Here is a 25294-nt window from a genome sequence, read left to right on the forward strand (position 1 = left end):
ACATTTGCTTTTCCTATCGTCAGCCCCAAGTGCTATTCAGACTTGGTGTCTGGAGGAGATGGGCCAGAGTCCTGGGGGCCAGCGCCAGTCCTTCTCTGCCCTCAGCTGGCACATCTTGGGGAGACTTTCTTTGGATATTCCCTGCTGGCCTTTGCCACCTTCCTTTTCTAAGTGATTCTTTTTTTTTTAATTTTAAGTCTCTAGGTCTTTCCTTCCCTCACTCGCTATTTTCTTGAATTTTCAGAAAAAACAATAGAGTGGGAAAGGGAGAGTGAGGGGAGGTAGAGAAAAAAATAGGGAGAGAGAGAAAAGCAGGAAGAAAAGAAAGAGGCAGACTCTGAGAGAGAGGCTGAGAGAATCATTCTTAGGACAGATACCAGGAATTTGGGGGTTTCCTTGTAATGCTCATTTTTATAAAATAACTAGAGGCAGTTTTGCCCCCCAAGGAGGAGATGGTACTCTAAGTTACTGAGCAAACCCTTGCCCATTGACAAGGTTGTCTAAGCTTCAGTTTAGTTTTCTTATCTAAAAAATGGAGACTATATAGGTTAAAGCAGGCCGCCTACCCTGCCTCGACTTGGGGTATGATGTAAGGAAAGCCCCCAGCACTTAGCAAGCACTCAATAAGTGACATCCCTGTCCCTGCCCTCCCCTACCTTCACCAAAGTGCCTTTCATAGAAATAGCCTTGTCTGCCTGGGCTGACCCTGCTGTGGTATTGGGGGTGTTCTTTGCTGAGTCTGGGAGGATCTAAGACAGACACCTTTAAAGGCCCTCAAATGAGAACAGTTACTCCCCTCACTTGTTGGAGATGGCTTTAGTAAAGCACATCAGCTCACAAGGCTTGCACAGCACCCTAGGGACGCACAAGCCCCCATGCTGCCCCTCCTGGAGCTGGCTCACCCTAAGGATGCACAGGAAGAGCAGAGTGGCCACAGTGTGGCTTGCCCTTGGGACTGTGGTTTGACCCACTCCTCCCTGTCCACTTAGGTCTCAAGTTTGAATCACATTCCCTATTAGAAAACCTGTGACAAGCTCCAAAGCTGCCAAATATGCCAGTGGAAGCGGAACCCGTTCTGCACATGGTGCACATTGAACTTCCTGGGTGGTGGGGGCAGGACAGCACCCTGCGCAAAGAACCTCAAACTTGAATTAAATGCTTGTTTTTAAGAAGTTTGGTTATATGGGGGGGGGCGGGGGGAGAATGCACATAACAGAATAGAAAGAGTAAATTTAGGTGCATGTTCATGTGCAGTATGTACTTACATGGTTCTCTCTACACAGTGGATTACAGATGGGTTTTATTCTCTAATATGGTATTTATTATATATTGATTTATTTTAATTTCCTAAAATATATCACTTTTGTAATGAGAAAATGTCTTGAAACTTTTGAAAAAGTTTCAAAAGAGTGAATGTATCATGGTTGTAGTCAGGAAAAGGGTTTTTTTAAATAAACAACCTTTTAATGATAATCCACTAGCATCAAGCTCCCTTCATCCTCTCTGCCCTTTGGGCTGAGGCAGACAGGTGGAATTACGGAGGACCAGGAGCTTGCACTCTAAGCCTCAGGCTTGTTTCCACTCTGGTCTCTGAATACACAGAGCGAGACCACCACGTGTCATCTGCCATCACTGTTACTGTTGCATGGAGCTTCTTCACAGCTTGGACTCTTCTGGCTTCTTAGTGAGCTGTGTGAAGTGAAGGAACTGATGGTTTACACGGGCAGATGCTTCTTTGGGAAATTGTTCAGGATGTCATCCACCATAGCACATGAAGTCCCCTTCAAAAACACCCGCAGAAGAAGAGAAGTTGCTCTCTGACCATTGCTCTCCAACCCTAGACTTAGGGAAAGCTGAGCCTGTACAGCTTGTGCAGAACAGGTATATATATTCCTATCTAATGAACCTTATACATCCTTGCTAAGACTGCCAGGAGGCATAGAGTTAGATTTGTCCCTCAGCTTTGGCATGTGCATGTGGTTTTCTGATATCCACCTTTGTGTATTAAGCTGGTGCCTGTTTTGCTCATTGCTGCTCCTTACCCTTACTTTTCTTTGTCCCACTCTCTGCTTCCCTCTCTCACTGCCTGCCTGTCTGTTTCTTCCTGTTTCCCTCCCTCCCTTCTTCTCCTTCTCTTCCTTCTCTCTCTCATCGCTCTCATAACCCCACCCCTGTCTCTCTCTACTCTCTGTCTCCTTCCCTCTTTCTTCCCTTTTATGTCCCTCTCTCCCGTCTCTCTCCTTCTCTCTCTTTCTCCCACACAGGCTTGTTTCTTGTTTGCATTGCCTTTTTATGGTACCTATTTTTATAACACCACCTCATGTCATTTATAAAAAGAGGCAAAGGTATCCATCAATAGGGGTTAAATGAGACCATAGCAGAGTCCACCCTTCACCAATCAGTTTTGGAGAAGTGTTCCAAAACAGATTCCAAGTTTTCTCTTTCTTTGAGTGTATTTCTACTGACCTAATACTTTACCACGAAGAACCTCAACAGATTTCAGGCTTTAGAATCACACAGGAGTTTGAAGAGCTGGAAGATAATCAGCTCCAAAAAGGACCCTGGCCTTTCCACTTTTGCAAGAGCCCATTTATCCTTTGCTTCTGTGTAACACAAGCCTGCATCTCAAACATTAGTGTGCATCAGAATCACCTGCAGGGGGCCGGATGTGGCGGCTCGCACCTATAATCTCAGCACTTTGGGAGGCTGAGGTAGGCGGATCACTTGAGCCCAGGAGTTCGAGGCCAGCCTGGGCAATGTGGTGACACTCTGTCTCTCTACTAAGATACAAAAATTAGCTGGATGCAGTGGCATGTACCTGTTAATCCCAGCTACTCTGGAGGCTGAGGTGGGAGGACTGCTTGAGCCTAGGAGGTCAAGGCTGCAGTGAGCCATGAACGTGCCACTGCACTCCAGCCTGGATGACAAAGTGAGACCCTGTCTCAAAATAAAAATATAAATAAATAAATAAATAAATAAATTACCTGCAGGGCAAACTACAGTATAGCAATTCTATTTCAATAGGCCTGACTTTAAAAAATCACCCAGCAAGTTTGTCCCACAGATTTCTGGGCCTCACCCCAGAGATCCTGATTCAGTAGGTCTGGGCTGGGTAGGGATGGCAGGCAAACTCAGGGGAATGTGAAGCTGTCTGTCTGCAGATCACACTTGGAGGAACCCCAGCCCAAAGCCCTGACAAAGGGACTTCCTCTAGCCACTTGGAGATGGTGGTTTAAACGGTGGTTTTGTGGAGCCTGTCAAAAGCCTTTTTGCACATGTACATCAAATGAGATCCACTAGCCCAGCAGTCCCCAACGTTTTTGGCACCAGGGACCAGTTGCATGGAACACAATTTTTCCATGGACTTGGGAGGGGTGCTGGTTTCAGAATGATTCCAGCTTGTTACATTTATTGTGTACTTTATTTCTATTATTATTACATTGTAATATTTACTGAAATAATTATACAACTCACCATAATGTAGAATCAGGAGGAACCCTGGGCTTGTTTCCCTGCAACTAGACAGTCCGATTTGGGGGTGATGGGAGACAGTGACAGATCATCAGGTATTAGATTCTCATAAGAAGTACACAGCCTAGATCCCTCACATGCACAGTTCACGATAGGTCTCCCACTCCTATGAGAATCTAATGCCACTGCTAAACTGACAGGAGGCAGAGCTCGGGTGCTAATGTGAGCAATGGGAAGTGGCTGTAAGTACAGATGAAGTTTTGCTGCCTTGCCGGCCTGCATTGGCCTCTAGAGTCTAGCCCCTTCATCTCTCTGTGTTTGCTCCTTGACAAGTTCAGTGAGCACAGAGAAGCCAGTTATGCAAACTATAGCAGACCCTTCCTGTCTCAATTCAGCATCCAGCGTCTACTGTTAGCCAGTGACTGGGCCTGTTCCTCAACCACTCAAGCCAAGCACATGCAGGTGACTGTAACCAACCCAGGCAACTGGACCCAGCAGTCCTGCAGACTCCTGCTCAGAGGAGGGTCCAGCAGCTCCAGGTCTATATCTCCACCTGGCTTTGGGCTTCTCTGCTTGTCCTCATGTGTGAAAGACAGTAACTGTCATTAATGGCTAAAGGGGACACTTAGACTTTTAGTTACACCTCACTGAATGTATGGGGGGATTACATACTGTAGTGGTTTTACCACATGTGGATATTCATTCATATCTTGGGATTGTCAGTGGTGAGAGCAGGAGAGCTAACAGCTGAGTGTCATACCAGACAATCTCTTGAGTACAGAACTTAACAAGCATTACCTCATTCAACCGCAGAGGCACCAAGGAGGCAGGGGGACCCACTGTCTTGTAGCTGCAGAGGCAGGCTAAGAGAGGCCAGCTGCTTCAGGTGGCAGAGGCAGGATTCAAACCTGTGTCTCTGACTCCAAAGCCCATGCTTTTAACCACTACACAATGTGTCTCCTTCAATGTCAAGGATTCTGTTGTATTTTTAGCCTCTGCTTTTCCCCCCTGGAATTATGGGACTTCTAAAATGATGACACTTCTAGAAGCAGCTCATGAATAGAAAGATAGTAACAGGAGTTTAATATTTAGTGATGGTCTAAAATCTCCCAAGATATGAAATGTTCTGTCCTTTCTCAGAGAGCAAGAGCTCCAGGAACATGGTTTTTTTCCCCAAAAAAAACTAAGTGGGAAAGACCCACTCCTGAAATACCCAAAATAGAAGCATACGAGGACCTCTTGAAAGAAGCAATGGAGACTATATCGATGGAGCTGTCTTGAAATAGCTACATACCATGCCTCAAATTTACTTCGGACAAAATGAGAGTGGAATAAAATAAGCCCAAAGTGCTGCCTGGTCAGCAGGTCTGTTGTGCATGACGGTGCTCCTGAATTGGCTGGCTATTTTTATTCCTGTCTGAAAGCCAGGGATGGAAAACCCTGAGAGGTTTGGTGACCACCCCAAGCTCGTGAGAGTCATGGTACTAGGGTTCTGAGTAGGACCCGTCTCAGCAACTACTCTGCTCTTTTTTCTCTCTCCCCATTATGGGAAAGAGAAAAGAATTTCCCAACACTGACTGTGCTGCTCTCATATGGGTTTCTTGCTTTAAGTAATCTTTTTTTTTAAATTATTTAATTTTTTTAGGTTCCAGGGTACATGTGCAGGATGTGCAGGTTTGTTACATAGGTAAACGTGTGCCATGGTGGTTTGCTGCTCATAACAACCCATCACCTAGGTATTAAGCCCAGCATGCATTAGTTCTTTTCCCTAATGCTCTTCTCCCACACCCTCCCCTAAAAGGCCCCAGTGAGTGTTATTGTTCCCCTCCCTGTGTCCACGTGTTCTCTTTGTTCAGCTCCCACTTATAAGTGAGAACATGCAGTGTTTGGTTTTCTCTTCCTGCATTAGTTTGCTGAGGATAATGGCTTCCAGCTTCATCCATGTCCCTGCAAAGGACATGATCTCACTCCTTTTTATGGCTGCATAGTATTCCATGGTGTGTATGTATCACATTTTCTTTATCCAGTCTGTCATTGATGGGCATTTGGGTTGGTTCCATGTCTTTACTATTGTGAATAGGCCTGCCACGAATATACGCATGCGTGTATCTTTATAATAGAATGATTTATATTCCTTTGGGTATATACCCAGTAATGGGACTTTAAGTAATCTTTATAGCCTTATCACTCCTAATCCTACCAAGAGAAGCCCTGCTACCATTTTAGTGTATGTCCTTCCCAGACTCCTTCATGTCTAATTTCTATTTGTGTTTTGTTTTTTTTTTAAGGAGGATCATACTATACAGACAATACTGGAAACCCATTTACTTAACTTACTGTATATCATAAGCACCTTTTTGCATCATTAACTCTTCTGCTTCTACATCAATTTAATGGTTACAGAATATTCTTTTGTACCTTTCTGTTCTCTTGCTTTCAAAACAGATTCTTATGAAAGCTATCTAAAAAAAAAATCACTGTCACTTTGCAAAAGTGAAATTAGGTAGCTCTTGTGTTGAAATAGTAAAATTGCTCTGTTATCTTTGAATTACATTAGTTTGAGGGGAAATTTGTTTTGCTGTCTATGAAAACAAAAAGCTGGAAAGCACGCTATACAGGAGTTCTAGGCCTGTCTTAGGCTTTAGAAAGTAAGTGAGAGCTGAGGAGGGTGTGCCCCAGGTGAGAACCCAAAGTCCCAGCCATCAGGGGCTCCACCTTCTTGACTGGTAGGGTGGGAGGTGTGGGGTATGCATGTCAGCTGTTCCTGGATCTGAGCCCCGCATCTTTCCTCTCCCCAGCAGACCCGCCCGTGGCCGCAGCAGTGGTGTCCCATTTTAATGACTGCCCAGATTCCCACACTCAGTTCTGCTTCCATGGAACCTGCAGGTTTTTGGTGCAGGAGGACAAGCCAGCATGTGTGTGAGTATCCCCTGTTCTCCTGGAGATCTGGGGCTGGGGTCAGTCCAACATCCAATTAGAAGAGCATTTACCTCCACAAGACTTGCCAGAGGCCCCAAGACCCTTGGAGCCAGATGTGTCAGAGGATTGGAACAGTGGGCTGAGGGGCACCTTTTTCAAAACCAGATGGCTAAAAATCCAGGTTCCAGGGCCCCCAGCCCACAGCCACTGAGGCAGAACCCCGGGAAGTTCAAGCTGGGGCTCTGCATTTTTAACAAGCATCTCAGGTCACTCATGGGTTTAGCAAAGTCTGAAAATTCTTGGATTCCAATTTAATTCACAACTTAGAATTTCTGGAGCACAAAGCACTGGGATGGATAACTTTGAGTGGCCAAAGTCTCTAAGATGTGGTCTCTGCCCTCCAGCATCTTCACAATCCAGCTCATAAAACAAGCCAGAAGCGCAGGCGAAGGGCTAGTGTACATAAATGGTAACAGAACCAGGAGCAACTTAGAAATAAAGATGCAGGACATGCATGGTGGTCTCCACACCTGGCTGAGCATCATCCTCCTTGGGGGGCTTCTCGAACTATTACTGAACCCTGCTCTGACCTACAGAATCAGAATCTCCAGGAGTGGGACCTGGGAATCACATTAGTTCAGAGCCGCGGTGATTGCCACAGTCAGCCAGGTTGGGGAAGAAATTCACTCGAAGAAAGCTTCCCAGAGCAGGTGTTAGGGTTAGACCAGTTGGGGGAAGTAGAGAGGTTGTTCCAAGCCTCACATGCTCAGGGGACCTGCTACTGCAGATCAGTGTGGCTACACCAGGGAGACAGAGAGGAGACCAGCTTAGAGACAAATTGGAGGCCAGAGCCTGTTGAAAGCTGTCTTTATTCTTTAGTCAATGGAAGCCATGTGGGTTTCAGAAAGACATATTTAAAGACAATCCGTCTGTCTATAATAGAATACTATTAGGGGGACCTATATTGAACCTTGGCACTATTACATTTGGAGCTGGGTCATTCTGTTGTGGAAACTGACCTGTACACTGAAGGAAGTCAGCAGTATCCCTGGCCTCTATCTACTAGATGCCAATAGCACTACTATCCCTGGCCATGCCAATCAAAAATATCTCCAGACATTGTCAAATGTCCTCTGCAGGGCAAAACTGCCCCCAAGTTAAGAGTCATGGATCCATATGAAATTGCCATTTTTGTAGGTCAAATATGGTTGAGGATTGGCAGGTTCATACTAATCATTAATAAAAACTGGCACCTATTAAGGTTTTGGCTTCATGTCAAGTACTGTTTGAAGTACAATCCATGTGCTAACTCATTTAATCATACTGACCCCATGAAGAAGAAAGAGAGGCTATACCCAGCCCGCATAGCAGGGCCTGGACTCGAACCAGCCTCTTCGGCTCCTGAAGCTGAGTTCTTAGCCATGATGCTTAAGGCCATCAGATGCATCAGCCCAGGAGCCTGGGGACCAGGAGAGCCTGCTGCAGTAGGCGGTGTGGGCAGGGCTTTCCTCTGAGGTGCAGCTGTTTGAGCCTGGGCAGGCCCCTCAGGGTGCCTCTGAGCCTCACCTGGAGAGGAAAAAGGAGCGGCACACTGGCCACCCTCCTCCTCGGAACACCGCAGGGCTAAGAAACTCCTCCAGATGACAGGCCTCCGCACCCTGTTAATACAAAGCACGATGATGATGATAGACATTGTCATTATTCATGATTATCATTCTTATTAATAATTAACATACTAGGGGCCCCTGTGGGACTGATGGGGTTGTTTTCGTGAGTGCCCTTGTCATTGTGGAAAAACACTGGCCCTGAAGGAAGTTTGCCCTCTTGACCCAGATATCAGAAAGCTTCCCTGTACAACAGGCAGAAGGTACCCTCCCACGAGCCACGTCCAGGGCTCGGCCCAGAATCAAGCATACAGGGCCTCTTGTGCACTGGGCTATAAGCTGAGAGAATCCTCTTTGGAGAAAAAGGGCAGGTCTTTACCAAGTTCTGACCCAAAGTGAGTCAGAAGCTCAGTTTTTCTTCCTTAGGTGCCCTCCCCACCAGATGATCAGGGCTGGTGTAAATTTTCCAAGAGCTGGCAGCCAGGCAAGCCAAGCCACAGCCACCTGTGTGGCGGAGGAGCCCCCTCTTCAGCTGCTGGAACCCTTCTGAACACTGGGGTGGGTGACTGCTCTCCCATTCCCCTCAGTCCCAAGCCCTGCTCTTGGCCCAAGGGAAATATTATAACTGTCCATCACATTCACACACCCTTACACTTTGCTAATCAGGGTGATTGGCCATCTCTCCACATTCACATCATACACATTACTATTAATAATAATAGTAAGTGCTCAATAAAAGCTTAGTTCATGGCAGGCATGGTATCCAGCACTCTGCACACCGTAACCATGGATCCCTCACAGCTCCCCTCTCAAGTAGGGATTATTACCCTTGTTGTATAAGTGAGAAAGCTGGGGTTCAGAGAAGTTGAGCAACTTGCCCAGAATCCCAGAGCTAGTAACTGGCAGAGGTGGGGTTCGGTCCCATCATTCCAGCGCCAGAACCCATGCTCCCAGCTGCTGCCCAGAGGGCGCTGTGCCTCTGCTTGGCAAAATTCACCTCAAACCACTCAGCTCTTTTGTTTCCAGGCATTTTCCCCCTGCAAATTAACCCTCCTCCTGAGAAAGGTCAGGGTTATCCCCAAGCTCAGTCCCCTGACCACAAACTCTTAACAAGTTTTTCCTATGGGCCAAGTGCGGGGCTACAGAGACAGCTGAGACATACTCGCATTTGGAAAAGCTGACCATCTTGGGGGAGGCACGGCCATGCAAGCAATTACAGCTCTTTACCTCAGTTTCCCCCCTGGATCTTGATGGCCCAGGGACAGTATTCAGTCTACAGAAATGCTTTACATGGCAACAGATAATGAGCCACACTGTTCTTAGATGGCTTTAATCAGTTGTCAGCATTTTAGAAGGCAGATTTCACATTTCCATGCAGACGTCCAGCTCCTCTTGAATAAGCAGAATGGCAACACCAGGCCCGAACTTCCAAACACAGCCCCTCAGCTGGGACTCACTCAGGTGTGCCGCCCCAGATAGGGCTCGCGCTCTCCAGCCCTTCATTCTCCACCTCTCCCCAAAATTCCCCACAGCAACGTGACACTGGTCCCTGGTCACCTGTTGCCCTGCTGCTCTGCTTACACCAGGCCACTTGGCTCACTTTGCCATCCGCAGAACCCCTTGGGGCTTGCATGTGTTCAGCCCTGGGACAGGGTCCTCTGCAGACCCCTCTGACAGCACTCCTTACCCCTCTGATGGCTTGTGAGCTCTGGGAAGACAAAACCACACCTTATCCCTTTTTGTATTTACAGTACCCAAAAGAATGTTCTAATTAATGAATTCCCACTAGACCAGAAACTCTTGAGTGCATGCAGAGAAAGCAGAACATTCTGTCCCTGCTCCTCTGACTCGCGCAGCCCTGGGAAGCTGACACACACATCCTGGTCAATACCCTGAGGTCAGGCCCCATCTGTCATGGCCTCATCAAGCAAACCCACAGGGAGCCAGGATTCTAGTCTCGAGAGAGGGAGCACTTTCTAAAATATCATAAGTCTTAAACTCCGTCCTCCATAAAAACAACAGTCTTTAGGTTTCCAGAAAACCTAAAATGACATCTCACGCTATAAAATGAAGGAAAGAAAAAAAGTTTAAACAAATAACTAGTCACAGACTGCCAAAGGTGGTGAAAACTAGCCTTAGATATTTATGCTTCAAGTGAACTCTAGATGGTATTTTACAGCTCCCTTTAATAAATCCCCTAGTCCCAACCACATCAGAAAACTAATGGGAAGAGAATTTGCAAAGACAGTAAAGCTATAGAAATGCAAGGTTAGGACTCTGATCACTTTTTCCCCGAGGCAGATTCCCCACACCATTGGTCTGCTGCCTGTGGAAGCCTTCAAACAAAGGAAAACCGTTGAAGGAAGCCACCCAGGTGACAAGTTTACCCCTGGCAACCAGTTTGAAGTTTCTCACCTGTCCCAGATGCTCCTTGGTGACCCAACTCCCTGACAACTTTCCCACAGCAAAGTATGAAAGCAAATTCCTGTCAGCCAAGGGAAACATTCCACCTGGCCCTGGCCACAGAACCTTCCAGTGGAATCTGAACAGAGTTAAACACCCGAAGAGACCTGACCGCCATCAGTTCATAACTGGCTGCCTGTGTGACCAAGGTGGCGCCTCCCCAGAGATTAGGATTGGGGGCAGTTTTCTTGTTGGTACTCGAGCCCCCTTACATAGATCTATCAGCAGGTGGTGGGGGTAGGGTTAAGAAGGATGACATCACTCCCATCCACAGGTCTGGAGAAAGTGCAGGTCCTCCCAGAGTGGGGGTCACACACCAGGCAGGAGGACACCACAGTTAAAGGCATGGATGGGAGGTCAGGCAGACCAAGGTAAAGTCCAGCTGAGTCTCCCATACAAGTGACTTGGCTCCTTTAAGCCTCTGTTTCTTTGTGCACAAAATGAGGATACTAATACTTCATAGGATTGTAATGGGGACCCAGTGATGATAATATATAGAGAGCAATTGCTGCCTATGACAAGAGCCACTGGATTCTTAAGTAGTGGGACTACTTAAATTAATTGATTAAAATTTAGTTTCTCAGTCTCACTAGCCACATTTTAAGGATGTAATACCTCAGGGTAGCTAGTGGCTACTGTATTCATCTGCCCAGATATAGACTCTGTCACGATCACGGAAAGTTCTATTAGACAGCACTGGAGAACATTCAAGCCCAGTTCCCAGCACAGCATATGAGCTCAAGTGTTTGCTATTGTGGCCGCTGTTGGCACCATCACTGCAGCCAAGGGATGTTGTGAGGTCCTGCTGGAAGGAGTATGTAAGTAGGGCTGTCCATACTCCAGCCCTCTCCCCACCAGCCCCCAGAGCACAGAGGTTATAGGACTTGGTGAATCTGGTTCTTGAAAGGCTGAGAATGCGTGAGCCCAATACACGTGCCCTTGGTCCTAGTGCACCCACAGCCTCATAGCCCTGTGGAATGTGCAGCCAGATGAGAACCAGCGCCTACCTGAGGCAAAGGCGAGAACAGCAGCTGGATCAAGTGTGATTCATTTGCAGCCAGGTGAGGTGACTCTTCCCACTCCTTCTGTGACTTGTGCCTAAAATAATCAGCATAATTAAGTCTAATATTAGTAGAAGCTTGGGAAGTTTTTTTTTAAAGTATGTCACCAAACCTTTTTCTTTTTCCGTCATAAAGAGCAGCTGAGAAGCATTTCCATTATTACAATTAGGAAGAGAAAGGATCGCCCTCCCCTGCCCACTGGAATCAGCTGGGAGCTTGAAAAATCTTGATGCCCAGGACTGACTCCCAGAGATTCTGATTTAATTGATCTAAAGGTGTGGCCTGGACATGAGGATTTTTGAAAGCTCTGCATGCAATTTCAATAGGCAGCCAAGGTTGAGAAACATTGGTTTCACTGTTAAAAATTTTTGGTGGCTCTCAACTCTGGCCACGTCAGAATTACCTTTCGGCCCTTTCTTTAAAAATGCCCAGGCCCCATTTGCAGAGAGATTTTGATCGGGGAGGTCCCAGCTTAGGTGAGACCCACTGGGCTGCTTGGGGCTAAGACGCACTGTTCTTGGAGCTCTTCTAGGTCATGACCTGGAGTCCCAACGATGAGGCAGTTACCCAGGTGCCTCCCACCTTGGGGAAGTGTTTGCTCAGAAGCAAGTTGGGCTCCTTCACTCTGTGGGACTGGGAGTTGAGCATTTGCAGCTATTACACTAGATTGATAGGCATTCTTGCTGGCATGAAGACTTTCCTAAGGGGCTGGGGCTCCTGCCGGGGCGGTTTTAAAGCAGAGCTGATTTGCAGGGGCCAGCATGCATGAATGGCAAATGTTCCTCTGGTAGAAAAAGCATGGAAAGTCAGCAAGGTGTGTCCCAGCCGAGGGGGTTATCTCCTTTGGTACGTTAAGACGGCACTGTCTGGGGGCACCTTTGCACCTTGCCGCACTGACAGCAAGAAGACCTTGCTCCAGGACAATCAGTAGCCCATCTCTTGTGTCTGATCAGATTTGTGTTTGTCACTAAATCACTAGCCCAGGGTATCTTCCAAACCAATTTGCATTATTAACCCGGAAAGGTAGCCTTACTGGATGAGATTGTTAGTTCCCAAACCTCTAGAAGCTTTTGTTTCTTCATCTGTCAAACAAGGTAAATAATAGCCACAACCTCACAGGTCAGTTGTGATTGCTGGGATTAAAAGAGATGATTCATGTAGGAGTTTAGCCTAATGCTTGCAGTAAATGTTATGTGTTGTAATTAGCACTTGGCTGCCACTATTTTATTTAAATGAAATGTATTGGGGTCTCCAGTATTGATGTGTTAAATCGTAGTGTTTTTAGAGCCAAATAATAGGCGAGGTGCTAGAATCCCTCTTTCCCAGGGCCTGCTGGTTAAAGTAGAAACGTTTCAAGCTGTGTGAAATTGTCATGGCTTGCTCACCTTCCTATACGCTGAGCCTTTCACAAAAGACTTGGCAAATCCTCATTATGGTACCTTTCCCGGGGAGAAAGAAGCACTAACCCTAACCCTAACCCTTTTGCATGGAAGTCTCATTGGCTTGCCTACAACTCCTGGTTACAAATCTGATAATCCACTCCAAAGCCCAGGCCCCCCGGCCCCATTCCGTTCAGTTTCTGTAGAGCTAAGCCCTGTCCTGCAAGAGCAAGAAGGCTGGGACCAGAAGAGAGGCTGGGACCAGAAGAGAAGCTGGTCACAGAAGAGCAGTCAGAAAGGTGGGCATAGTCCTGGGGGGATCAAGGAGGAGAGGTTAGGGAGATCCAAGTGAGCTATGGAAGAATGGATGGATGGATGACAAAAATGAACGTGAACGAGTCTGTAAATTACATCTTTCTGGAGAATCTGGTCCTTGGGTTGGAGCCTGAGGAGGAGAGTGAGGAATGATATTCCAGGTGGAAAAGGTAGCCAGAGTTGAGATGCACAATGGAGGGTAGTTGTTCATTCATTCTGCAGGTGTGTCCTGAGTCCCCACATGCTGGGAACTCTGCTAGGTGCAGTGTGTGGATTTAACGCTGGGCTGGGGGTGGGGAGTGGCAACAACTTGGATTGGCTGGAACCTAGGTGGGTGAGAGATAAAGTACAGGTGTGGATTAGGGCCCTGCAGGAGAGAGGGCTAGATATCACAGAGGAAGTGCACGACTCAGGGACCCCATCTGGAAGGTTGGAGAGCCATCTGGGTGCAGGGTGAAAACTTGAGGAGGAGCTAGAGGGAGGGACCCTTTGCAGGATTTTCTTGAGATATGGATGGCTTAGATTTATGCACTGCCTAAGCCTGTTGCTTATCACCTCTCAGCCTGGAGTCTAGTCCACTCTTCGCCTCCGCCTCATAGGAAAGGGCCAGTGCCTGCAGGGAGAGCTGTTTCTTGACTTTTGCTTTTAGGTAATTTTGTTATTAAAATCAAAGCAAGCAAACAAAACCCTGCCCCTGTCCCATAGCCCCTGAGCCGTTGAAAGTCAGTGTTCTTATTCAGAGTTCTGTGATCCCCTCTCAGTGTGCCTAGTCTTCAAAGGCCTTTTAATCTAAAAGTGAAGGTTAGAGGCTAGCTAATTAATCAAAAGATAAACTCTTTAGAAAAGTTTAGCTATCACTGCCATGTCTGGGGGAAAAACAAAACTAAACAAAACTTTAAATCTAGCATATGATATGGGGCTGCTCTGCTAAGAAGTCCCCACCAGGAGGCCGGGTGCTGTGATTCACACCTATAATCCCAGCACTTTGGGAGGCCGAGGTGGGCAGATCACCTGAGGTCAAGAGCTCGAAACCAGCCTGGCCAACATGGTGAAACCCCGTCTCTACTAAAAATACAAAAGTTAGCCGGGCGTGGTGGCATGTGCCTGTAATCCCAGCTACTAGGGAGGCTGAGGCAGGAGAACCACTTGAACTCAGGAAACGGAGGTTGCAGTGAGCCGAGATCCCGCCACTGCACTCCAGGCTGGGCACAAGAGCGAGACTCCATCTCAAAAAAAAAAAAAAAAAAAAAAAAAAAAAAGAAGTCCCGCCTGGCAAAGGAGGTGGCGATCTTAGATTTCTATTGATGATAAGAATGTTACTCTATACAAAGGGAGTAACGAAGTAACAAAGGGACCAGTGTCTAAGCTAAGTATCTTTTATTAAGAAGAATCACATGTTTGGGGGATTAGCGGCTCAGGGTGAGGGGATGCCTGTAAAAGAAAATGACCATCCCATCCTTGTGGCCAGGGCACATCCTGAAGCACCTTTGAGACCCACTTGTGCATAGCAGGGGGCTGTGATTGAAAGATTAATACCAAAGAACCTCTGAATGAATCGCCTTCCCCTGCACACTGGAATCAGCTGGGAGCCTTAAAAATCTTGATGCCCAGGACTGACTCTGAATGGTAGCAATACCAGGAATTACATCACGTGGTATTAGCACCACACTGTACGGGCTACACGCACATTCAAACACGACCTTGCTTGTGCCTTTACTAAGCCTGGGTGGAGGTAGGCCAGGTATTGATGGACAGGAGGACACCAGGGTTCACGGGAGAGTAGTGACTTCTCCAGTCCTACAATGACCAGGTAGTGGTGCTGAGTAACCTGGTAAATACTTGAAGAACTAATTAAACTCGAAGACGACAAAAAGGCAAACCACAAGCCTATGTCTCCACTGGTTTCAGGTGTTTTCTTTCTCATCACCAGAAATTGTGAAAATACACATTTGGTTTAAAACTAACCTGGATTTTTTATGAACTGCAAAATGAAGCTTGTGTCATGAACACATTTGCTGCCTTTATTCCTCCAGGATTTGGCCCAGTCACAATAGTCACGGATTGCTTCAGCCATAGCTTGCATCCGCAGATGATAAGGATGATTAGATTCCCCTTCCTCCTCCACATAAGCAGTGGTGCCTGCGGCAGGGAAATAGGCATTTTGCTGACACCTTTCCCTCCAATTGCAAAAGCTGGCAGGGCCCCTTTGGGCTTTACCTGCAGGCTCTGGGTCCCTCCAGGAAAGCCCTCCCTGGAGAGCTAGGGTAACAAGACCTTTTGTCAGGAGAGTGCACTGACGTTCCTTTCCTCCCCAGCTGCCATTCTGGGTACGTTGGTGCACGCTGTGAGCATGCGGACCTCTTGGCCGTGGTGGCCGCCAGCCAGAAGAAGCAGGCCATCACCGCCTTGGTGGTGGTCTCCATCGTGGCCCTGGCTGTCCTTATCATCACATGTGTGCTGATACAGTGAGTACTTGCTGCCCCTAAGGCCAGGTTCCCTGCCCGCCTCCCCTACCAGGGACATCTGCAGTATATCCAGATAACAGGGCCACCTCAGCACAGCTTATTTCTGCGATGTCTGAGTGCTGTCAGGAAAGCTAAATGCTACTTTGATGACTGTTGGCATGGCGTGGCAGCCAAGCTGCATGAAGGCCTCGCGCATCCTGGGCGGATCCCCAGCTGAGGGGTTTGTGCACTGTGGAGGCCAGTGCAGAACCAAAGGCATGCTCATTCTTTCCACGGTTGTGTTGGAGTCTTCAGAATAGTGATGAAGTGGGCAGGTGCTCCAGAGAGGACTAGAGACAGCTCCTAGCCTCCTTCCATCTGCAGCAGAAGTACTTCCTCTCTGCAGAAGTCACTTTGCAAATACTAAACCATGTCGATGGCCATTGTTGCTGTTACAGGCTGACGACCATCACTCTGCACGGCCCTTCCTCTTTGTCCACTTCTCTGTCCCTCCTCATCCTCCAAAACTCAGTTGCTGTGTTGTATATTCCAGGAAGCCTCCCTGGGGCCTAGACCAGCACAGACCTTTTCAGGTGTGTCTTGGCCCCATTTGCTTGCCCATATCTCCTGACTGTACTGCTGTGCAGGGTCAGAGACCCTGGGAATACAGTGCAATATTCCTAGCATTTGGAACTATGCCAGATTTATTCCCTGGAAATATCTAAAGTCTGAGTCTTAGGGGATTTATTAGATTGGTGCAAAAGTAATTGCAGTTTTCACCATTACTTTTTAAGGCCAAAACCACAATTACTTTTGCACCAACCTAATATACCTAATTGGATATGCACAAAGAAGTCACAGAACAGTTAAAGGCTGCCACTCAATTCAGTGTAGGTTAACTCATGGTGGAGACGGTCAGTGGATGGGCCCCTCTGGCAAGGCTGTGGTCAGTAGCTACATGTCGATGCAAGAAGCCAGACTTACACCCTCCAAGGTTGCCTAAGATTTGGACAGATAAACAAACTGTCCCTTTGGTTTGTGGCTATTGAGACATCTGAAACACATGGCCCTGGTTCTGGTAACAATGAGGTACCCGTTAGAGCCCCAGCTTGTTGACAGTAGCCACAACCTGCTCACATCCTTCTCCTGGACCAAGGCAGCACTGAGTGGTGAGGTTTGATGTCTGAGCTGGGCTGGCCTTTCCCTCCCCACCAAGCAGTATCCATTCTGCTTCCAAGGGCCTTGGAAAAACACGTTTGCTGGGAGAAGACAAGTAGCTCTGGTTCAGACTGGGCCACAGCCCAGGCTCTGCCACTCAGAAAGACCCTCCTTGAGGAGCAGGAGCAAGCTAGTGGGCTGCCAGCCTTGCTTCTCATGGCCAGTAGCTGTGTGTGCTGTCCCATCCTTCCATTGTCCTGTTTCTGTGGCCAGGAGGGTCACAGGGACTTAGGAACAAGACTGGGGGCCCATGTGGGCCTCCCCAGAGGGACCTAAGAGCTAATTTTGGCAGATTGTCTGGAAACAGGAATGATCTAGATGCCTAGACAGCATCTCTCATTTCCAGGGAGGCGGCCAGTCCCAACTCCTGTGTCCCTTCCCAGCCTTGGTCTCCCTGCCAGAGACCAAGTTCAGAATCCAAGAGCCAGAGACTAAGCTCTCACTCCTGCCAGGCTGCTGGCTTCCTGGGCTTAGGGCCCTCCTGAGTTGCAGGGTCCAAGTTGGGACCAGCTTGTCCCATGCTGGAGGGATCTAGAGGCCTTGATCCCATTGCCCGGGGATGCTCCTATCTGGGAAGTGACAAGGACAAGTCCACCTGGCTGGCTGACTGTGAGAAAGTAGTCATTGATGGCTCTGGAACCAAGGCCTTTAGAGCCCCCTGGCATGGGATGTGCTGTTTCCAGCCCAGACTCTGAAACTCAGGAGGGCCTCATGCCCAGGCACACTGCTCTGGGCTCCCGGTTTTCACCTGTGACATAAGCAGGTTGGGCAGGAAGGTCTCAGAGCCTCCTCCTTAGCCCTGCTGTCCAAAGATTCAGGGGCTCCAGTAACCTTTCCAGCTTCTCACTGCAGGACAGTGCCAAGACAGAGGCTGGGATGGGAATCGTGAAATGTCCACCGGATACCAAGAGAGAAGCCCAGCAACAGGCTTATTTCTTCATCTCTGCCACCTGGCTCACCTTAGGAAATTTCTCCTAACTCCAGCCCTAGCCCAGGGATACATAAATTATATATGCATTAAGGTTAGAATGAGTGGAAACAAAGTTCTCCATGATAGCCCAAGGGAAATGGCTGGCAGCGTATGTGGGGAACTCATCTCTCACTCAGTGCTTTCTTTTCTGTTCTTTTGGGGCTTTTTTCTTTCATGCAAAGTCTGAAAACTGTCCATTCCTGCCCACAGAGGGAGGCAGGAGCCTTTATAATCCTGATGCCTCAGGACTCCGGGTCACACAGGTTTACAGAGAGGGTAGATGTTCCAAAACTAGAGAATTTTAGTCCTGAAAGCAGGAATCAAAGCCATTGAGATCCATAACTCATTCTTCCATTTTTTTCCATGGGTCAATTCAGCCATCCAAGTTCCCTGTTCTGCTACTGGCAATACCAGATGAATAACCTCTTCCTAAACCCTCACAGCCCTGCCAGCTGGAGGTGGCCACTTTATCCCAGTCCTTTGTCCCAATTCTGAGGCCATTACACTTGTGGAATTACCCACCTGGCTTTTTATCAAGAAAGCCGGGTGAAGGACCAGTTCTCTCTGACAGCTGGGGAAGCTGAAGCCAGGTCGGCTTGCAGAAACGGAGCAAATACTTTAGGGCAGCCAACAGATGCTTTTGTTGTTGGCCAGCATCTGCCCCAAAAAGCCACTGCCCTACAATGCCCTCAGCCCCCTATGGTGCCTGTCCCTCTAGAAGCCCCCATGGGGAGCTGGTTTGGAACTGGTTTAGAGCTGGAGCTGCCCAGCAGGCCCCTAGGGCAGATGCTGTACCAACCTGGCCCTCTTGCCAGGCTCCTGCCCAGAATGGGTCCTCTGTGTCTTTGCAGCTGCTGCCAGGTCCGAAAACACTGTGAGTGGTGCCGGGCCCTCATCTGCCGGCACGAGAAGCCCAGCACCCTCCTGAAGGGAAGAACCGCTTGCTGCCACTCAGAAACAGGTAAGGAACCTCTTCTCTGGTGGGAGACACTATTGGGTGGAGAAAACGACCACTTTCTCCAAGTCAGGGCAGAAGTTCCTGGAGTATGAAGCAGGAAGAGGGGAGAAAAGGAAGAGACTGTTTCATTCTACCAAGTCAGGTTTAGTTTATTCATAGGTGCCTTTTACTTAGTAGGGACCCCTTATATCCTGGCTGGTGGCTGTGGGACTTTTGACAAGTTACTCACCTCTCAGAGCCTCAGAGTTTTTTTGTTTTTTGAGATGGAGTCTTACTCTGTCACCCAAGCTGGAGTGCAATGGCGCGACCTTGGCTCACTGCAACCTCCACCTCCCAGTTTCAAGTGATTCTCCTGCCTCAGCCTCTCGAGTAGCTGGGATTACAGGCTGCCCACCAACACGCCCAGAAAATTTTTGTATTTTTAGTAGAGATGGGGTTTCGCAGTATTGGCCAGGCTGGTCTCGAAATCCTGACTTCAGGTGATCTGCCTGCCTCGGCCTCCCAAAGGGCTGGAATTACAGGCATGAGCCACTGTGCCCGTCTTAGCCTTGGTTTTCTTATTCTTAAAAAGATGTGCAAATTGGAGGAATACTGATATAAAATACCTAGTATAGTGTATCACCCAAATTGTAGGCACTCAAGAGATGTTCATTCTCTTTCCCTTGAGAAAGTCACTTCCCCTTTTTCATCTGTAAAAGGAGGAATTTGGCCTATGAAAGGTCTCTAAGGACCTTAAAACCCTTAGATCCTATGATCTTCACTAAGTTTACCTTGTTTCCTGGATAGTTTCGCCAACATCCATGAAGACATCAGGATGTGGGGCCCAGCTTGCACCTCAGGAGCCTCCACGGAGCATCAGTGGCTCTGGGCTCGTGGAGGTGAAGAGTCCTTCATCCAAACAGGGCCGGAAAAGTCTCACACCGGCCAGCTTTTCAGGGATTCAATTTTGACCAAGAGAGCCCGTTGTAAAGTTCTTCTTGAGGACATAGTGGGTCAAGAGACAGTCATTAAAGCGAATCCACCCAGAGGCGTCCTTCCCTAGTAAACAGTTGGCGCTCAGAAGTTCCAGGGTCCATGGAGAGGGTAGGGAGGAAGGCTGCTGGGAGGCTGGACACATGTGCATTCATTAGAGCTCATGGTCATCTGGAGGGAGCTGAAGGCCCAAGAACACGTGTTTGTTCTTTATTTCAATAACCATAGTCATCGTGCACAGTAAGGGAGCACACAGAGAGTGCGGGAGCAGCACTTGAGATTTAGGAGCCACAGCTCTTGAGGATGCAAATCCATTCAGCCTTACAGTGGTCTTAGGAAGAGGATGGTTCATGAGTGATGTGGGTAAACTGAGTCTGCTGACAGCCTGCTTGGGTCCCACTGGGAATCAGTGGGGGAGTGAGGATGAGAACCAGGGCCTCTAAAGCCCCCTCTCAACATCTCCTTTCAGCTACCTTGGGCTAATCTATTGAGCTAATGAAGGTAAATATTTTTATTTTTTCTTTTAGCACCAATAGAAAAATGTTTTTAATCTTTTAAGAAAATTTGTAATAGATTCTGTAGCATTTGTCTGAACCTAACAGAGTCATTTGGGGTGGAGTAAGTTTCTTGTTAATGTCACTTCTTCTCTACCTACATTTAAGAAGTTAGCTCTAAGCCTGGGGATGGGTCTGGCCTTTAGAGATGGCCACCTGGGCTGAAGTCCCTCTCCCTCAGATGGTGCATATCACAACCTCATATAGCACCTGCCAGGCCTGCTGGGCCTAAAGGATGGGTGAACCAGGGGTACTCACCTGTGAGCACCTCCAGAGGAACCATGGCAAGGATCTAGAGAGATGTCCAGGCTAAGCTGAACTCGGGAACTGAGGACGGTCCATGCTGCCTCACCACGACAGACACAGAGGATACCCTCAGGGCCCAGCTGTTGAAAAATAAATGGGTCCATTCTTGTATGGCCTCAGGGGAAGCCTTTCTGCCACCAGAGCCCTGGACCAGGGCTGCCCACCAACCCAGCTCTTACAGGAGCTGACTGAAGGCCAGATTAAAATGAGACCCTCACAACAGGGGGCATCCCCCCGCTCCCCTCCATCTGCCTTCCTTCTGCTATCACTCACTCACTCACTCACTCACTTTCAATCAGTCTCTCTAGCTTCCTTTGGCACTGAAAGCACAATGTCAGAGGTTGCGGTCCCCGAGACTGAACCAGCAGAATTTGGACTCGGGCCTAACTGCCTGAGAGAACTTGGTGACATTGGCTCTGCCATCTCCAAGTCTCTTTCCTAAGCTTATTTTCCCAACGTGGCCAGGGTGTGGCCCACAGTGCTTAACCTGTTTTTCCTTCCTGCCAGTGGTCTGAAGAGCCCAGAGGAGGAGTTTGGCCAGGTGGACTGTGGCAGATCAATAAAGAAAGGCTTCTTCAGGACAGCACTGCCAGAGATGCCTGGATGTGCCGCAGACCTTCCTACTTGGCCTGTAATCACCTGTGCAGGCTTTTGTGGGCCTTCAAAACTCTGTCAAGAACTCTGTCTGCTCGGGGTTATTCAGTGTGACCTAGAGAAGAAATCAGTGGACCATGATTTCAAGACTGGTTGAAAAAGAACTGCAAAGAGACGGACTCCTGTTCACCTAGATGAGGTGTGTTCATCGGTTGATGTCTGAGTCCAGATGTGTGCAGTTGTCTTCTGCCAGCCATGGATTCCGGGCTATATATTTCCTTTTAATGGGCCACCTCCCCACAACAGAATTCTGCCCAACACAGGAGATTTCTATAGTTATTGTTTTCTGTCAGTCATTTGCCTACTGGGGAAGAAAGTGAAGGAGGGGAAACTGTTTAAGACACATGAAGACCCCAGCTTTAAGAGAAGCTGTATCCTCTAACCACAAGACCCTCAACCAGCCCAACATCTTCCATGGATACATGACATTGAAGACTGTCCCAAGCTATCGCCACTCTTGGAGATAATGTCTTATTTATTAGATGGATAATGGTTTTATTTTTAATCTCTTAAGTCAATGTAAAAAGTATAAAACCCCTTCAGACTTCTACATTAATGATGTATGTGTTGCTGACTGAAAAGCTATACTGATTAGAAATGTCTGGCCTCCTCAAGACAGCTAAGGCTTGGGAAAAGTCTTCCGGGGTGCAGAGATGGAACTAGAGGCTGGGTTACTGGTAGGAACAAAGGTAGGGTTTCAGAAGTGGTGCCATTGAAGCCACAAAGCCGGTAAATGCCTCAATACATTCTGGGAGAAAGCTTAGCAAATCCATCAGCAGGGATCTGTCCCCTCTGTTGGGGAGAGAGGAAGAGTGTGTGTGTCTACACAGGATAAACCCAATACATACTGTACTGCCCAGTGATTAAATGGGCTCACTTCCTCATGAGCCCTCCGTGAGTATGTTTAGAAATAGAACATTAGCCACGAGCCATAGGCATTTCAGGCCAAATCCATGAAAGGGGGACCAGTCATTTATTTTCCATTTTGTTGCTTGGTTGGTTTGTTGCTTTATTTTTAAAAGGAGAAGTTTAACTTTGCTATTTATTTTCGAGCACTAGGGAAACTATTCCAGTAATTTTTTTTTCTTCATTTCCATTCAGGATGCCGGCTTTATTAACAAAAACTCTAACAAGTCACTTCCACTATGTGGGTCTTCCTTTCCCCTCAAGAGAAGGAGCAATTGTTCCCCTGAGCATCTGGGTCCATCTGACCCGTGGGGCCTGCCTGTGAGAAGCAGTGGGTCCCTTCAAATACATAGTGGATATCTCATCCCTAGGAATTTTCATTAAAATTTGGAAACAGAGTAACGAAGAAATAATATATAAACTCCTTGTGTGAGGAAACGCTACTAATATTTGAAAAGTGAAAGATTTCTATGTATTAACTCTTAAGTGCACCTAGCTTATTACATCGTGAAAGATACATTTAAAATATGTTAAATTGGCTTGAAATTTTCAGAGAATTTTGTCTTCCCCTAATTCTTCTTCCTTGGTCTGGAAGAATGATTTCTATGAATTTTCTCTTTTTTTTTTTTTATAATTCAGACAATTCTATGACCCGTGTCTTCACTTTTGGCACTCTTATTTAACAATGCCACACCTGAAGCACCTGGATCTGTTCAGAGCTGATCCCCTAGCAACATAGTTGACACAGCTCCAGGTTTTTAAATTACTAAAATAAGTTCAAGTGTACACCCTTGGGCCAGATATGTGGGTTGAGGCTTGACTGTAGCATCCTGCTTAGAGACCAATCAATGGACACTGGTTTTTAGACCTCTATCATTAATCGTAGTTAGCATCCAAGAGACTTTGCAGAGGCGTGGGAATGAGGCTGGACAGATGGTGGAAGCAGAGGTTCCCTGCGAAGACTTGAGATTTAGTGTCTGTGAATGCTCTGGTTCCTAGGTCCAGCAAGTCACACCTGCCAGTACCCTCATCCTTATGCCTGTAACACACACGCAGTGAGAGGCCTCAAATATACGCCTCCCTAGAAGTGCCTTCCAAGTCAGTCCTTTGGAAACCAGCAGGTCTGAAAAAGAGGCTGCATCAATGCAAGCCTGGTTGGACCATTGTCCATGCCTCAGGATAGGACAGCCTGGCTTATTTGGGGATTTTTCTTCTAGAAATCAAATGACTGATAAGCATTGGATCCCTCTGCCATTAAATGGCAATGGTAGTCTTTGGTTAGCTGTAAAAATACTCCATTTCAGGTTAAAAATGCATCTTCTAATCCATCTCTGCAAGCTCCCTGTGTTTCCTTGCCCTTTAGAAAATGAATTGTTCACTACAATTAGAGAATCATTTAACATCCTGACCTGGTAAGCTGCCACACACCTGGCAGTGGGGAGCATCGCTGTTTCCAATGGCTCAGGAGACAATGAAAAGCCCCCATTTAAAAAAATAACATTTTTTAAAAGGCCTCCAATACTCTTATGGAGCCTGGATTTTCCCACTGCTCTGCAGGCTGTGACTTTTTTTAAGCATCCTGGCAGGAAATGTTTTCTTCTACATGGAAAGATAGACAGCAGCCAACCCTGATCTGGAAGACAGGGCCCCAGCTGGACACACATGGAGCCAAGCCAGGGATGCACTGGCCATTTTGTCCCCGCAGGAGAGATGGGCAGAATGGCCCTAGAGTTCTTTTTCCTGAGAAAGGAGAAACAGATGGGATTGCCACTCACCCACCTACACTGGTAAGGGAGGAGAATTTGTGCTTCTGGAGCTTCTCAAGGGATTGTGTTTTGCAGGTACAGAAAACTGCCTGTTATCTTCAAGCCAAGTTTTCGAGGGCACGTGGGTCACCAGTTGCTTTTTCAGTCAATTTGGCCAGGATGGACTAATGAGGCTCTAACACTGCTCAGGAGACCCCTGCCCTCTAGTTGGTTCTGGGCTTTGATCTCTTCCAACCTGCCCAGTCACAGAGGGAGGAATGACTCAAATGCCCAAAACCAAGAGCACATTGCAGAAGTAAGACAAACATGTATATTTTTAAATGTTCTAACATAAGACCTGTTCTGTCTAGCCATTGATTTACCAGACTTTCTGAAAGATCTAGTGGTTCACACAGAGAGAGAGAGAGTACTGAAAAAGCAACTCCTCTTCTTAGTCTTAATAATTTACTAAAATGGTCAACTTTTCATTATCTTTGTTATAATAAACCTGATGCTTTTTTTTAGAACTCCTTACTCTGACGTCTGTATATGTTGCACTGAAAAGGTTAATATTTAATGTTTTAATTTATTTTGTGTGATAAGTTAATTTTTGATTTCTGTAATGTGTTCATGTGATTAGCAGTTCTTTTCCTTAATATCTGAATTATACTTAAAGAGTAGTGAGCAATATAAGACGCAATTGTGTTTTTCAGTAATGTGCATTGTTATTGAGTTGTACTGTACCTTATTTGGAAGGATGAAGGAATGAATCTTTTTTTCCTAAATCAAGACTGGAGTGTTTCTTTAATGAGATTAGGATATTGCTCAAGGAAATGAAGACTTTTCTCTGCAAATATGAATGATGAGGAAAAATTAGATGATTTTTGCAAAATGTGGAAGTCCTATAATTAACCATAGTTGATCCCTGTCTCCTTGAAGAATTCAAGTTCTCTGAAGCTCTTCCCAGTATATAAGTACTTAGTAGACTATGTGTCCAATAATGCTAATTGATGTGGTGGAAAATATATACAATCTCTGCCACTGCAGGAATTGAAATCTGGTTGAGAAGACAGACTGATATGCTGAGAATAATTCAGGACTATTTCTAGACAATACAAATAAGCCATGAAATTATAAGGTAGAGCATATATGTTAACAGCTGTGGTTCTCAAAGCATGGTTCCAGACCTGCAGCATTGGTATAACCTGTGAACTTGTTAGGAATGCAAATCTTTGGGCTCCAGCCCAGACCTGCTATAACTATACTGTGGGGGTGCTCCATACTCTCTCTGCCCTCTGGGTGATTCTAATACATGCTCAAAATTTTTATATATTTTTTAATTTTGTAGAGAGGTG

General features: G+C 47.0%; 1 protein-coding gene across 4 annotated transcripts in view; it reads left to right on the top strand.

Annotated features, from left to right (window-relative positions):
* Positions 1 to 24724, top strand: part of TGFA (transforming growth factor alpha) — a 106212-nt gene extending 81488 nt beyond the window's left edge. For 2 of the 4 annotated variants that reach the window (XM_054476296.1, XM_054476295.1), the window contains exons 2-5: positions 6270 to 6390; positions 15528 to 15677; positions 18696 to 18805; positions 21142 to 24715. In XM_054476296.1, coding sequence (XP_054332271.1) covers positions 6270 to 6390; positions 15528 to 15677; positions 18696 to 18805; positions 21142 to 21149 — 389 coding nt within the window. In that variant the 3' untranslated portion in view covers positions 21150 to 24715. Of the gene's footprint in view, positions 1 to 6269; positions 6391 to 15527; positions 15678 to 18695; positions 18806 to 21141 lie in introns of all 4 variants that reach the window. The other 2 variants (XM_054476293.2, XM_054476294.2) reach the window with 2 other exon arrangements.
* Positions 24725 to 25294: the final 570 nt, after the last annotated feature.

This window comes from Pongo pygmaeus, chromosome 12 (genome assembly GCF_028885625.2).
Source record: "Pongo pygmaeus isolate AG05252 chromosome 12, NHGRI_mPonPyg2-v2.0_pri, whole genome shotgun sequence".
Taxonomy (NCBI): Eukaryota; Metazoa; Chordata; class Mammalia; order Primates; family Hominidae; genus Pongo; species Pongo pygmaeus.